General features: G+C 36.6%; 1 protein-coding gene across 6 annotated transcripts in view; it reads left to right on the top strand.

Annotated features, from left to right (window-relative positions):
* Kdm2a (lysine demethylase 2A) overlaps positions 1–14,859 on the top strand; it is a 111,702-nt gene that overhangs the window by 62,519 nt on the left and 34,324 nt on the right. For all 6 annotated transcript variants that reach the window (XM_027944642.3, XM_027944640.2, XM_071616012.1 and 3 more), the window contains one exon: positions 8,623–8,801. In XM_027944642.3, the coding sequence (XP_027800443.1) occupies positions 8,623–8,801 (179 nt within the window). The remainder of the gene's footprint in view (positions 1–8,622; positions 8,802–14,859) is intronic.

Raw genomic sequence — 14,859 nt, 5'->3', positions numbered from 1 at the left:
TGTGACTCCAAATTTTTATTTTCTATGTAATTTAAGAGATGATGCATTTTAAAGAGTTATTAGTTTATGTTCAGAGGCACACATATAAGGATGTGATTTTGTGACATCAAAACTCAAAGGGAGGGGCTGGGGATGTGGCTAAAGCGGTAGCGCGCTCGCCTGCCATGCGTGCGGCCCGGGTTCAATCCTCAGCACCACATACAAAGATGTTATGTCCGCCAATAACTAAAAAATCAATATTAAAAAAAAAAAAAAACTCAAAGGGAGGGCTGGGGTTGTAATGCTTAGTGGTAGAGTGCTTGCCTAGCATGTGTAAGGCACTGGGTTTGATTCTCAGCACCACATATAAATAAAGTAAAGGTCCATTCACAACATTAAAAAAGAAAAAGAAAACCAGAGGATAGGAATGGTTTGTCAAAGGAACATAGTTTTTGTATGTTATTTAAGCAGTTTGATATTCAAAATAGAAAGCTTAACTATTGGATGTTAGATGTAAATTCCCTGATAACCAAAAAGAAATGAGAAAGAAATTTATATATTTAATTACAGAATCAACTAAACACAAAGGCAATGGTAAATCAGGTATAACACTTGTCCTAGCATGTGTGAGTCCCTGGGTTTGATCCCCAGACCACTAAATAAATAAATAAGTGTATGTGTCTATATGTATACACTGACTGAAGTGAAGGGAGAAATATGAAATACACAGTTCTATGCAATAACGTTTGAAGACTTCAGTAGCCTTTCTCAATAATGGATAGAACAACCAGACAGGAAAGAGGACTTAACAGAAGAAATGAATTAGACTTAACAGGTATATATAGAATACTAAACAACAATAGCATACATATTCTGAAGTATTACATGGGACATTTCCAAGATAGATCATATGTTAGACAACAAATTAAGTTTCAGTAAATTTTTAAAGAAATATCAAAGTATCTTTTCCAACCACAATGGTACAAAGGTAGAAATAAGTAACAAAACTAGAATGTTCACAGAATTAACCAATATATCCTTAAACAACCGGTGGAACAAAGAAGAAATCACAAGGGAAATTAGAAAAATATGTATAGGCTAATGAACGCAAAAACAAAGCTTACAGAATGTGGTGAATGGAATTTATAGTTATAAAGATTTAAACATTAGGGGGCTGGGGATGTGGCTCAAGCGGTAGCGCGCTCACCTGGCATGCTTGCGGCCCGGGTTCGATCCTCAGCACCACATACAAACAAAGATGTTGTGCCTGCCGAAAACTAAAAAATAAAAGACTAAAATTCTCTCTCTCAAAAAAATAAATAAATAAATAAAAATTTAAAAATTAAGATTTAAATATTAGGGCTGGAGATATAGCTCTGTTGGTAGAGTGCTTGCCTCACATGCACAAGGCCCTGGGTTCAATCCCCAGCATCCCCCCCCCAAAAAAAGAAAAAAAAAAAAAAAACATTAAAAAGAAGGGAAATCCTAACTAAAAACCTAACATTACAACCTAAGGAATAGAAAATGAAGACCACAAAGATTAGAGCAGAAATAAATGAAACAGAGAATAGAAAAACAACAGAAAATCAGTGAAACCAAAAGTTAGTTCTTTGAGAAAGTTAACAAAATTGACAAAACTTCAGCTAGATGGACCGAGGTAGAGGAAAGATTAAATTACTAAAGTAAAAAATGAAAGTGAGGACATTACTATCAATTCTACAGAAATTAGAAAAATTATGTGAGAATACTATTCATATTTGTTCACCAACAAATTGGATAAATTGACAAATTCCTGGAAACACAGAACCTAACCAGACTAAATCAGGAAGAAATGGAAAATAGAATGGCTATATAATTGGTTAAAAAGATTAAATCAGTATTCAAAAATCTCCCGGCAAAGAAAAGCTTGGATCTGATGGCTTCACTGGTGAATTCTACTAAACACTTGAACCATCTTTCTCAAACATTTTCAAAGAATTGAAAAGAGAGCACTTTTTAACTCATTCTGTGAAGTAATGCTACTTCACAGAATGATACCACAAAGACAATATAAGAAAATAAAAACTACAGACCAAAATCCCTTATGAGCATTGTTTAGAAATCTTAAACACAATATCAGCAAACTGAATACAGCATATGAAAAAGATCACAGACCATGAACCAAGTTGCATTTACTCTTGGAAAGCAAAGATGGTTCAACAACATAAAAATCAGTGGGCACCACATTAGCAGAATGAAGGAAGGAAAAACACAATCCCCTCAACTGATGGAGAAAATACATTATTTGACACAATTCAACACCATTTTGTTTTTCTTTTTTTTTTTTAAGATTTATTTTTTAGTTGTAGTTGGACACAATACCTTTATTTATTTTTATGTGGTGCTGAGGATCGAACGCAGGGCCTCGCAATGCTAGGTGAGCCACAACCCCAGCACCTCAACACCATTTTCATTATTAAAAAAAAAAAAAAAAAAAATTCAGCACATTGGAAACTACCTCAACATAATAAAACCATCTATGAAAAAGCTGCCCAGTTGTGAAAGACTAAATGCTTTTGCTCTAAGATGAGGGATAAGGATGCCTACTTCTGTCACTTCAACATGGTACTGGGAATTCTAAATAGCGTACAGGCAAAAAAAGGAAATAAAAGGCATCTAAATTGGAAAGTAAAATGACCTGTTCACAAATTGAAAATAGAATTACCAGGGCTGGGGATGTGGCTCAAGCGGTAGTGCGCTCGCTTGGCATGCGTGCGGCCCGGGTTCGATCCTCAGCACCACATACAAACAATGATGTTGTGTCTGCCAAAAACTGAAAAATAAATATTAAAATTCTCTCTCTCTCTCTCTTAAAAAAAAAAAAAGAAAATAGAATTACCATATGATGTTATATTAGAAAACTAAATTTAGATGGCCCCAAAACCTGTTAGGAATAAAGGAATTTGTCAAAGTAACAAGATACAAAGTACATAATGTTCAGTTGCATTTCTGTACACCAACAACGAACAATCTGAGAAGGAAATTTTGGAAACAATTCCATTTACAATAGTGTCAAAAAACACTTTTGTTAAGATTTGTATAATGAAAACTAAAACACTGAAGAAATGAATGAAGACATAAAATGGAAACGTGCCTCATGTTCACAAGTTGGAAGACTTAGTTTTTTTTGTTGTTGTTGGGTTTTGATTTTGTGTGTGTGTGTGTTTGTTTTGGTTTTGTAGTATTTTTCAGTGCTATAGCTCAAACCCTGGGCCTCTTACATGCTAGACAAGTGCTGTACCACTTAGCTATACCCCCAATTCCAAAATACTTAATAATATTGATGTCACTACTCAATAAGATGTCAAAACTGGATGCTGGAGTTGTGGCTCAGTGGTAGAGCACTTGCCTAGCATATATGAGGTACTGAGTTCGATTCTCAGCACCACATATAAACAAACGAATAAAATCCACCAACATCTTAAAAAAATAAGATCCATCAACATCTTAAAAAAAAAGGAACAAGGACTGGGGTGGTGGCTCAGTGGTAGTTTGCCTAGCATGTGTGGGGCACTGGGTTCAATCCTCAGCACCACATAAAAATGAAATAAAGATATTGTGTCCATCTACAACTAAAAACTTAATATTTTTTAAAAAGGAACAAGATGGGGACATTTAAAAGACATCACTATACTTATTATTTAAAAAAAAAGTCAAAACTGCCCAGAGTGATCTACAAAATGATGTAATCCCTATCAAAATTCTAGATGTTATTTTACAGAAATAGAAAATTCCTAAAATTCATATGGAATCTCCAGGGGCCAAGAAAAACCCAAACATTCTTGAAAAAGAGCAAAGCTGGAGGAAATACATTTCCTGGGTTCAAAACAATGCAAAGCTACGGTAATCAAAAAACTTAATACTAGTAAAAAGATTGACCCACAGAACAGTGGACTAGAATAGAGAGGCTAGGAATAAACCTTCACATATATGGTCAAACTAGGGTAACTTTTCTTCTACAAATCATGCTGGGAAACCTGCCTGTCTACATGCAAAATAATGATGTTGGACTCCTACCTAACATCATATATAAAAATTAATTCAAAATGGATCAGAGACCTAAATTTAAAACTTCAAATTGTAGAACTCTTACTAGAAAACATGGCACCCAGGGACCCAAAAGAGTGAGGCAGGAAAATTACAAGTTCCAGGTCAGCCTTGGCAATTTAGATGATTACAAAATTAAAAAAAAAAAAATTAAAATGGCTGGGGATGTAGCTCAGTGATAGAGCACTCCTAGGTTCAACCTTAATACCTAGGGGGAAAAAAAAGAAAACAAAAAACCTAGGGCAAGGCTTCATAATGTTAGATTTGGCAGTGGTTTCTTAGCTATGACTCCAGACAGAGAGGTAATAAAAGTGTAGATATATTGGACTAATTTAAAAATTTTGAAATTTGTACATCAAAAAATATAAACAGGGCTGGGGATGTGGCTCAAGCGGTAGCGCGCTCGCCTGGCATGCGTGCGGCCTGGGTTCGATCCTCAGCACCACATACAAACAAAGATGTTGTGTCCGCCGAAAACTAAAAAATAAATAAATAAACAACTTAAGGAATGGGAGAAAATATTTGTAAATCATATATCTAATAAGGAGTTAATATCTAGAGTATATATAGAAATAAGACTCAACGATTTAAAAAATGGATTCAGAAAAGGGCAAAGGAATTGAACAGGTATTTCTTCAAAGGAGATGCACGGATTGCCAATAAACAAAAAGATGCTGGACATTACTGATCATTAGGGAAATAGAAATCAAGACTACAGTGAGGGCCTAGGGATATAGTTCAGTGGTAGAGTACTGCTTATAGCATACAGAAAGCCCTGGGTTGGATTCCTAGCACTGCAAAAACAAAACAAAGCAAATCCGCTACAATTAAAAATTAAACAAACAGGAAATTAACAAGTGTTGGTGAGGGAAGGATATGGAGAAATTGGATCCCCTGTGTGTTGTTGGTGGGAATATAAGCTAGGACTGCCACTGTGGAAGATAGTATGTTCCACAAAAATATCGACAGCAGAACTATCCCCAGAAAATCCCCTTTTGAATATGTACCCCAAAGGAAGAAAGCAGGATCTCACTGTGTTTGTAGCATTATTACTACTGTTACTATTACTAAAATTTTAATACTGGGAATTGAAATGAGGGTCATTCTGAGCTACATCCCTATCCCTTTTCATGTTTTATTTTGAGATAGGGTCTCACTAAGTTGTCCAGGCTGGCCCCAAATTTGTGATTCTCCTGTTTTGGCCTCCTAAATAGCTGAATTTACAAAGGGTAATGAACCATACCCAGCTCATAGCAGCCTTTTTTTTTTTTTTGGTACCAGGGATTGAACCCAGGGCCACTTAAGCACTGAGCCACATCCCCAGCCCTTTTTAAATATTTTTATTTAGAGACAGGGTCTCACTGAGTTGCTTAGGGCCTCGATAAATTGCTGAAGCTGACTTTGAATTTGAGATCCTCCTGTCTCAGCTTCCTGAGCCACTGGGATTGCAGGCATGCACCACCCCACCTGGCTCATAGAAGCATTATTGACAATAACTGAAACTAAGCATCCCATAAGTAGATACCCATTAGTAGATGAATGATAAGTAAAATGCAGTGCAATGTCATTTCTCACTTAATAATGGGGGATATGTTTTGAGAAATGCATAATTGGGTGATTTTAATCCTGTGCAAACATCATAGCATATACTTACACAAACTAAGGTGGCTATGATGTTACTAGGCAATATAATCCATCATTGGGGCAATGCATGGCTGTATATCCATACAATGGAGTATTGTTCAACCTTAAAAAGAAAGAAAATTTTGATACACATTACAACTTGGATGGACCTTGAAGACTTAACTAAGTAAAATAAACCAGTCACAAAAAGATAAAATACTGAGCCAGTCATGGTCGCACACACCTGTAATCCCAGCAACTCAGGAAGCTAAAGCACAAGGATCACAAATTCGAGGCCAGCCTCAGCAACTCGGTGAGACCATGTTTCAAAATAAAAATTAAAAATGTGGGGATGTAGTACAGTGATAAAATGTCCTTGGATTCAATCCCCAGTACTGAAAGGGGTCTGGGGAGACATACTGTATGGTTCTTCTTATATGAGGTAGAGTAGTCAAAATAATAGAGACAGAAAGTAGGAATGGTGGTTGTGGGAGATGAGGGTAACGAGGAGTTATCGTTTAATGGGTATAGAGTTTCAGTGTACAAGATGAAAGGAGGGAAGGAGATGAGTATACTAATGATTCTGCAACATTGCAGATATATTTAGTATTACTGAACTATGTATCAAAAAATGGTTAAGATAGCTGGACAGGCTGAGGTTGTAACTCAGTGGTAGAACACTTGCCTAGCATGTGTGAGGTACTGGGTTCTATTCTCAGTAAACAAATAAAGGTTTAAAACAAATTGATTTGGCTTCTCCTTAAAAAAAAAGCTGGGCATGGTGGTGCATGCTGGTGAGGCAGGAGGATCACCAGCTCAAATCCAGCTTCAGTAAAAGCAAAGCACTGAGCAATTCAGTGAGACCCTGCTCTAAATAAAATACAAAAAATAGTACTGGGGATTTGGCCCAGTGGTTTAGTGCCCCTGAACTCAATCCCTGGTACTCAAAAAAAAAAAAAGGTTGAATTTTAAACTGGCATGGTGACACATTCCTGTAATTACAGCTACTTTGTAGGCTGAGGCAGGAGGATTTCAAGGTCCAGGACAGCCTTAGCAATTTAGTGAGACCCTGTCTAAACAAACAAGTAAATAAATTAAGGCTGGGAATATAGCTCAATGTAGCACCCCTGGGTTTAATCCCCGTCCCCACTCCAATAAATTTTATGGGGCTGGGAGTATAGCTCAATGTTGAGTGCTTGCCTAGCATGTGCAAGGCCCTGGATTTAATCCTCAGTACTGCAAAATAAATAGAAAATAGTAAGAAGGAAGTAGACTCCTGGGTATGCAGATATATGAGGTCTTAATCAATCATCATTTTCTTTTTGAATTTCCTCCCACTTACTTAGCACTTTTTTTTTAAAATTTTTTATTTATTGTTTAGTTTTCAGCAGACACAACATCTTTGTATGTGGTGCTGAGGATCGAACCCGGGCCACACGCATGCCAGGCAAGCGCGTTGAGCCACATCCCCAGCCCCTCTTTAGCACTTTTTAATTTCTTCAGCATCACTGTTTGAGAGTCCAATTTCTCTGCATCCTTGGGAGCACTTACTTTGCATTTTTTATATTATATATTATGTCTATCCTAATGAGTATGAAGGGGAGTATCTCATGTCAGTTTTGATTTGGCTTTGACTGTTTTCTTCCAAAATATGAGGAGAAGGTTTATTTAGTCCAGTGTTTTACATTCTATGTATTTTTAAATCTGCCTCATCTATTTCACTTGGCCATATTCTTGTCCTCTTGCATATTATCTCTTCAACTAGACTTGAATGCCGAAGACTAGGTCCTAGTATTATTTGGTATATCCGGTAAGACGGGGTACAGGTACATTGTAGGTATAATTTAGTCCTATAAGTTGGACATCTTTTTAACCACCTCTCTGGATCTTTAGCTGTACTGTCTTTCCATGTCCTCTCTTGTGCTGTTGCATCTGCTTGGAATTGTCCCTGCTTAATCTTCTCTTATTGGAATTCTGTTTATCCATATGCCTCTTTTCCTAAAATTTTCTTTGATCAATCTGGCAAAATATGAAGTTTTCCTTTTGTTTTTACTAATAAAATTGAGTACCTACTTTGTGCTAAATGTTTTATTTCATTCACTTTAAATCCTCTCACGGCCCACAAGGTGATGCTAGCCCTCAAAAATGTATTAAAAGTTCAGAGAAGTTACATAACTTGCCCAAATGGTACTGGAACTGGGATTTAAACTTAGTTCTTTTGGGCTCGAAAGCGGTTTTCTTCCCCTGTTATTTTAAGCTAACTCTTGTGACATTCTGCACTTTTTGTTGTTGTAATAGACAATGGAGAATCTGATATAGACCTTTATGTCCATCGTGGTATTATTATCAGATTGGAAATATTTGTGGAATGAATGAAAAGGAGGTTTTGTGTTAGAAAAAAGTATTGGCAGGTTTGTGGAATAAAACTGTTAAACTGAAGAATGGACAGATTCCATCCAGTACTCAATAATTAATGGATCCTTTATTCAAACTGGGGTAGATTAGGTCAGTCTTCAAGCCTGCATCAAAGCAATATTTCTTAGTGGGTAAGAACATTGACTGTAGAGTTAGCCTGCCTTCTTTGTCTTCTAAGTTAGGTGACACATATTTTCTCATGTATGAAATGGGTATTAATACTTCACATTTGAAGTTGTTAGAATTAATTGAGACATGGAATATAAGATTCAACAACTGACAGTATTATAAACATGCCAGAGGAAATGATTGTTATTTTTTAACCTTAACTTTTGTCTTTCCCATTCTCTGTAATTTGGTTTTTATTATTTCCTCTGAAGTGAGTAGTCTTTCCTTGTCCACTGCTGAATATCCTAAACAAGAAAGAATAGTTTGTTTCCTTCCATTTGTGTTTTTTATTAACATGTTTAAAGGTTTTAGTGGTTCAGTAGAGACAAATCAATGCATCTTTCATGGCAGGGAGTCGTCGGATGGTGGATGTCATGGATGTGAACACACAAAAAGGCATTGAAATGACTATGGCTCAGTGGACACGCTACTATGAGACCCCAGAGGAGGAGCGAGAGAAACTTTATAATGTCATCAGTCTAGAATTTAGCCACACCAGGCTGGAGAACATGGTGCAAAGGCCTTCCACGGTTAGTCTAATTGTTTCCTCCATATTGTCATTGTTACTAGAGGGTTGGTTTTATACTGGAGAATTTATAACTTTTTGCACACACCAAAATTAAGCTGAATGTGAAAAACTAGTTGATAGTTGATTAATTGCTGTTTTTAGAAGGCTCTTCATTTTCCAAAATGACTTAATATTATATAGGATAGGATCATTTGCTTCACTAGTAGCCTCACTTAGGTACATTGACTTTTGCATGTAATGGAAAAGAATCTTAAAAAAAAATCACTCTTGTAACTGTTGATGGGAAGTTTGCTTAAGAAATTTTTGTCCTGTAGGTTTACACTTGCTGAGAAACTTAGGAGAAAACTAGTTTCAAGCCAGGTGAGTATTTTATGAGATAGTTGCTTAAGTAGGATCTACTGGGTGTCTATTTAGTAACAGATTGGCAATCCATCTTAAGGTTAGTTAGTTTAATTTGAATTTGAAGTTAGTCTCCTAAAGGCAGATTTTGATTTAACCGATCTTTTTTAGCAAAGGAATGGCTATCTACACAATATTCACTTTTGCAATGTTTCTAAGTCATTTTTGGGATGTTTTTGTTTTCATTTAATTCCTGACTCAGAACTGTCATGAAGGCAGGTATGGTGGTGCATGCCTATAGTCCCAGCTACTGGGACTGGGCTGGGGCAGGAGGGTCATATCTCCATTGAAATCCTAATTATAACCTTTGATTTTCAATGTTGAAATGTAATTGCATATAACAACAATGTGTGTGTGTGTGTATCCTACTAATAAGTTCCATTATTATCATTAATACATAGATGTGCATATATGGGGGGAATGTTCTCAGTATTTCACTACTGTTTGAAGATAAAGTGTAGTTTTTGTCATTTCTTTCCTTTTTTTTTTTTTTTTGTTACAGGGATTGAACCCAGGATGTAACCACTGAGCCACATCCCCAGACCATTTTATTTTTTATTTTGAGATAAGAACTTACTAAGTTTGCGATTCTTCTGCCTCAGCCTCTTGAGCCACTGGGATTTCAGGCATGTGCGACTGTGCCCAGTGTTATTGCTTCTTGTTGTTAGAGATGCTACAACTAAAAGCAGAATTTCTCTGTGAAAAGCTTCTTGGGCTAGAGGTGTGGTGTAATACTAGAGTGTTTGCCTGACATGTGAAGCCTTGGGTTCAATCCCCAGCACTGTCCCCAAAAAATAAAAATAAAAATGTTTCTTTTTTCCCCTAGTATGACAATAATCTTTTTATATTAATTATCATTGTTTAGCTACGTAGAAATATTGGAACATAAGTGGTTAGAATTTAGCCTCCTTGGCGGTGCGTGATGGCACATGCCTGTAATCCCAGTGGCTCAGGAGACTGAGGCAGGAGGATCTCAAGTTGAAAGGCAGCCTCAGCAATATCCTGGTATCAAAAAAAAAAAAGAGAGAGAGAATTTAGCCTTCTCGGGAGGCTGAGGCAGGAGGATCTCGAGTTGAAAGTCTGCCTCAGCAATGGCAAGGCACTTAGCAACTCAATGAGACCCTGTCTCTAAATAAAATACAAAATAGGTCTGGGGATGTGGTTGAGTACCCCTTATTTTAATCACCAGTACCCAAAAAAAAATGAATGGATTAAGTAATACAGGGAACGTGAGAATTACAATAACATTGTTTACAAATGTATTTCCTTAATATTTCTGGAATTTTATTTTACAGATAACATGATTGTAGTTATAAATATAAATCTTGGCTTGAGGCAAACTTTTCTATGGTTAAGATTTAGAAATATCTGACTACTCAAACATGAAGTCTTTTTAACATCCTTTTTTAATTCTCTTTGTCCTTAAGTTTTTTTTGTTTGTGTTTTGTTTTTTGAAGTACTGGGGATTGAACCAGGGATACCACTGACCTATATCCTCCCCATTTTTACTTTTTTATTTTGAGCAATGATCTTACCAAGTTACCAAGGTGGGCTCAAGTTTTCCATCTTCCTGCCTCAACCTCTTGAGTCTCTGGGATTATAGGTGTGTGCTACTGGGCCCAGCTTGTTCTTAGTTTTGTATTATTTTTTTTTAGTTGTGGATGGACACAATACTTTTTAATTTTATTTATTTTTATGTGATGCAGAAGATTGAGCCCAGTACCTCACACATTCTAAGCAAGCACTCTACCACTGAGCTACAACGCCAACCCCTAGTCTTTAGTTTTTTTTTTTTTTTCATTTATTTTATTGGTGCACTATAGTTGTACATAATGGTAGGATTCTTTGTGAAATATTCATACATGCTTCATACATGCACACAATGTAACAATAGAATTTGACCAATATCATTCCCCAGTATTTCCCCTTCCTGGGAAGGGAATTCACAGATTTCTTGGGATTTCTCCTGATTTTTGCTAGATGAGGGAACCCAGTGAGAGCATGAACTTATTTAGAATACTGAGTGTTCTGGGGAACAAATTTTAATGACTAACTTGGAGGTTAGGCTTCGCAAAGTAACTGTGCTACATCATTTTATAAAATTTGCAGAATACTTTGCCATTAAATGGAGGACTGGAAGCCATGAGAGGGCTCAGAAATAGAAAATTATCTAGAGGGCAGAGGTCATAATCCACCAATATCTTTCAGGGACCTAAAACATTTCCAGAAAGATTGAGTGAGCTATTACCAAGGTCATCTCCTAAAAGTAAGCAAGCATTCTGTGATTTTGCTGTGTAAGCAGTAACATGCTTTTTCTACTGGTCCTTTTCCCCATATTATATCCCTTCGTTTATCCTGCTCTTTTCGTGTATTTCTCAATAATGCCCTTAACTTTTTTTAATTGAGCTCATGTTGACATGCAATGGAGTGCATGCCCATTTATGTGTACATTTCAATGAATTTTAATAAATTTATTTACTCGTGTAATACTATTACAGTCAATATATTAGAACATTTCCTATTGGTATTTCTTTTTTTATGTGGTACTAGGGATTGAACCCAGGGGTGCTCTATCACTGACCTCCCCCCAGCCTTTTTTTTTTAAGTTTCTATTTATTTATTTATTGAATATTTATTTTTTACTTATAGGTGGACACATACCTTTATTTTGTTTTTTTTTTTTAATGTGGTGCTGAAGATCAAACCCAGGGCCCCGCGCGTGCTAGGCGAGTGCTCTACCTCTGAGCCACAATCCCAGCCCCTATTTATTTATTTTTTGATACATATTTTTTAGTTGTTGATGGACCTTCACTTTATTTATTTATTTATTTGTGGTGCTGAGACTTGAACCCAGGGCCTTACACATGCTAGGCAAGCTCTCTACCACTGAGCCACAACCTCAGCCCTTAGTTTTCATTTTGACACTAGTCTTGCTAAATTGCTGAGGCTGTCCTCATACTTTTGGTCCTCCTACCTCGACCTCCCAAGTCTCTGGAATTACAAGGCATGCACCACTGTGCTAGCTCCTATAGATGTTTGTTAACCCAGAGCAACATAATCCCTTGTTCCCTGTGATCTTTGGCATATTAAGAGTTTATTACTTGATTGCATAGTAAGCACTGTGCCAAGTATTGGAGGACATAGAAAACAGGATCCTTCTTGTCCTCTCAGAATATTTAGAGACCCAGGAAAGAAAAGTACAATATGATAAGTGCTTCAAAGTAGATAAATACAAAGATCGGGATTGTAGTTCAGTGGTAGAGTATACTTGACTAACATATGCAAAGCCCTGGATTTGATCCCTAGCACTTAAAAAAAGAAAAGAAAAGAAAAAAGGCAATAGATACAATACAACATGAGCATTGGGGAATTGGTTAATGGAAGGTAATGAGTTGCTTTTGCACTGTGTGAAGAGATCATGACCTAAATATTGGACTTCTTGCCACTTTGACCCTAGTTTTAATACAGAATAGGTCGAAACTAGTGATTGTGCTTACTGAAGCCTTATTCTCTTATGGATCCTGGTATTTATCTAGAAGGATAAGCATTGACCCAACAAGAAAGTACAAACACATTACCACATATTCTGTCTGTAGTCAGAAGATACTGGAGACAGGGAAATAAGAATGACTGACTCTCTGCCATGGTGAGAAATTCTGTGTGTTCTGAATGAACACTGGATAAAAATATTGAAGTATTCCCAACCCTTTTCCTATCCAGACATGAAAGTGTATATAGTGTACTGAGTAAACAATGACAGTAAAAGACCAATAAAATGATAGTAAATGGAGATGGGCAATACTGGCCACTACATTAAGAAACTGAAAGTTGGGCTGGGGTTGTAGCTCAGTGGTAGAGTGCTTCCCTAGAATGTGGGAAGTACAATATGATAAGTGCTTTTTATTTTATTTATTTTTGTGTGATAAAAATGTGTTTGGCTTTAGTAACACGTAAAAAGATAATTAGGGCTGGAAATATAACTCATTTGGTAGAGTGCTTATCTCATATGCACAAGGCCTGGGTTCAGTCCCCAGCACCCCCTGCCCCCCCCCAAAGATAAATAAAATGTATTGGATCCATCTACAACTACAAAAATACTAAAGAAAAAGAAATAGAAAGTAGGTTTTGTTTGAAGGAAAGAAAGGCATCTGTAGGTGCTTGGTTAAAACTGTTGGCTCTTTGAGTCTTGAGTAGTTTCTCCTCATCTTACTAGTTTCTTCCATATTGTTGGTGAACTTTTCCAAACTCTCCCCCACCATTGACTTCTGGATTTCCCAGGATTCATGCCTCGTATCATTATGCACAGATTGCATTTGTCTAGATACACATTGTAAGGGAAATAAATTCTAATATGTAGATATAAATGTGTACATATCTAATATGTAGATGTTGTTGTAAAACTTACCAAATACATATTTTTAATAATCATAAGCAATATTTCCAATATCAGCACTGTGCAGAACTCATGTTTCTTTGACTTTCATGCATTATCTACCTTGGAGCTGTTTCTTGGAGTTTAGTGCTTGGGTACAGACATTTGAAGGTTCAGGTCATGTTGTAATTCAGAATAAAGTGTTAAAATAACTTCATTCTGCTTTCATATCTCATTTATTTCAGCAAAAATTATTTAAAACAGATGCCTGAATTCTGACAAATACTATTATTCTGATAAACATTATTTCAAAGATTTAATCTTCACTGTTTGTGTTTGAGGTAATAAATTTTATAGATAAGTTCCAGGCCTCACATGATCTCAAAAATATGATAGACCTGGAACTTGTCATTCCCTATCTAGTACCCCCTCCCCTCCCCTCCCCTCCCCTCCCCTCCCCTCCCCTCCCCTTCTTTTCTTTTCTTTTTTCAGTGATTAAACCCAGGGGCATTTTACCTCTTATTTTGAGACATGGTCTTTCATGGTTAACACACCTGGCCTTGAACTTAGAAACTTTCTGCCTCAACCTCAAGCTTCTGGGATTATAGGCCTAGGCTACTCAGGCTAATTTAGTAATTTTCATAACATGTTTTTGCAAAGACTACAAGCTTATTCTAGGTTTCTTTTCTTTCTCCACACCCCCACCCCTTCTCTCCCCTACCCTTCTCTTTTAACTTTTGGTATCTTAGCTATTCCAGCAGTGGTGTATCTTTTGGTGAGTTTACAGGCAGCTTCCAAACAGTACCTTTTATGGATCAAAAAACCCACAGGAAATTATATAAATATTGCCCTAAAGAAAGTTCTTGGTTGAACACATAACTGTATTAGTGACCTCTTTTGTGTGGGGAGGGGGATGTTGGGGATTGAACATGGTGATACTCTACCACTGAGCTACATTCCCCAGCCCTTTTTATTTTGAGAAAGGATCTCTAAATTGCTTAGGCTGGCCTTGATCTTATATCATCCTGCCTCAGCCTCTAGAGTAGCTGGGATTATAGGTGTACACCACCATGCCTGGCTTAATGACTTCATTTTGATGAATGCAATCTTTCGTCTTTGTTCTCATCGTACAGTTATTTCTAGAATGTTTGCCTCATGAACTTAAGTTTTACCAGCAGATTGTTTTAATGTGCTTGTAATTGTCTTTTCGTGAGTATTTAAAGAAATTCTGTTTTTCTTGACTTCAAATGAAACTCCAACCTTTTCCTTGGAGCCTAAATGTCTTCTT

This window comes from Marmota flaviventris, chromosome 9 (genome assembly GCF_047511675.1).
Source record: "Marmota flaviventris isolate mMarFla1 chromosome 9, mMarFla1.hap1, whole genome shotgun sequence".
Taxonomy (NCBI): domain Eukaryota; kingdom Metazoa; phylum Chordata; class Mammalia; order Rodentia; family Sciuridae; genus Marmota; species Marmota flaviventris.
Note: the sequence above shows the minus strand (reverse complement) of the source record. Positions and strands in the feature narration are given on the sequence as shown.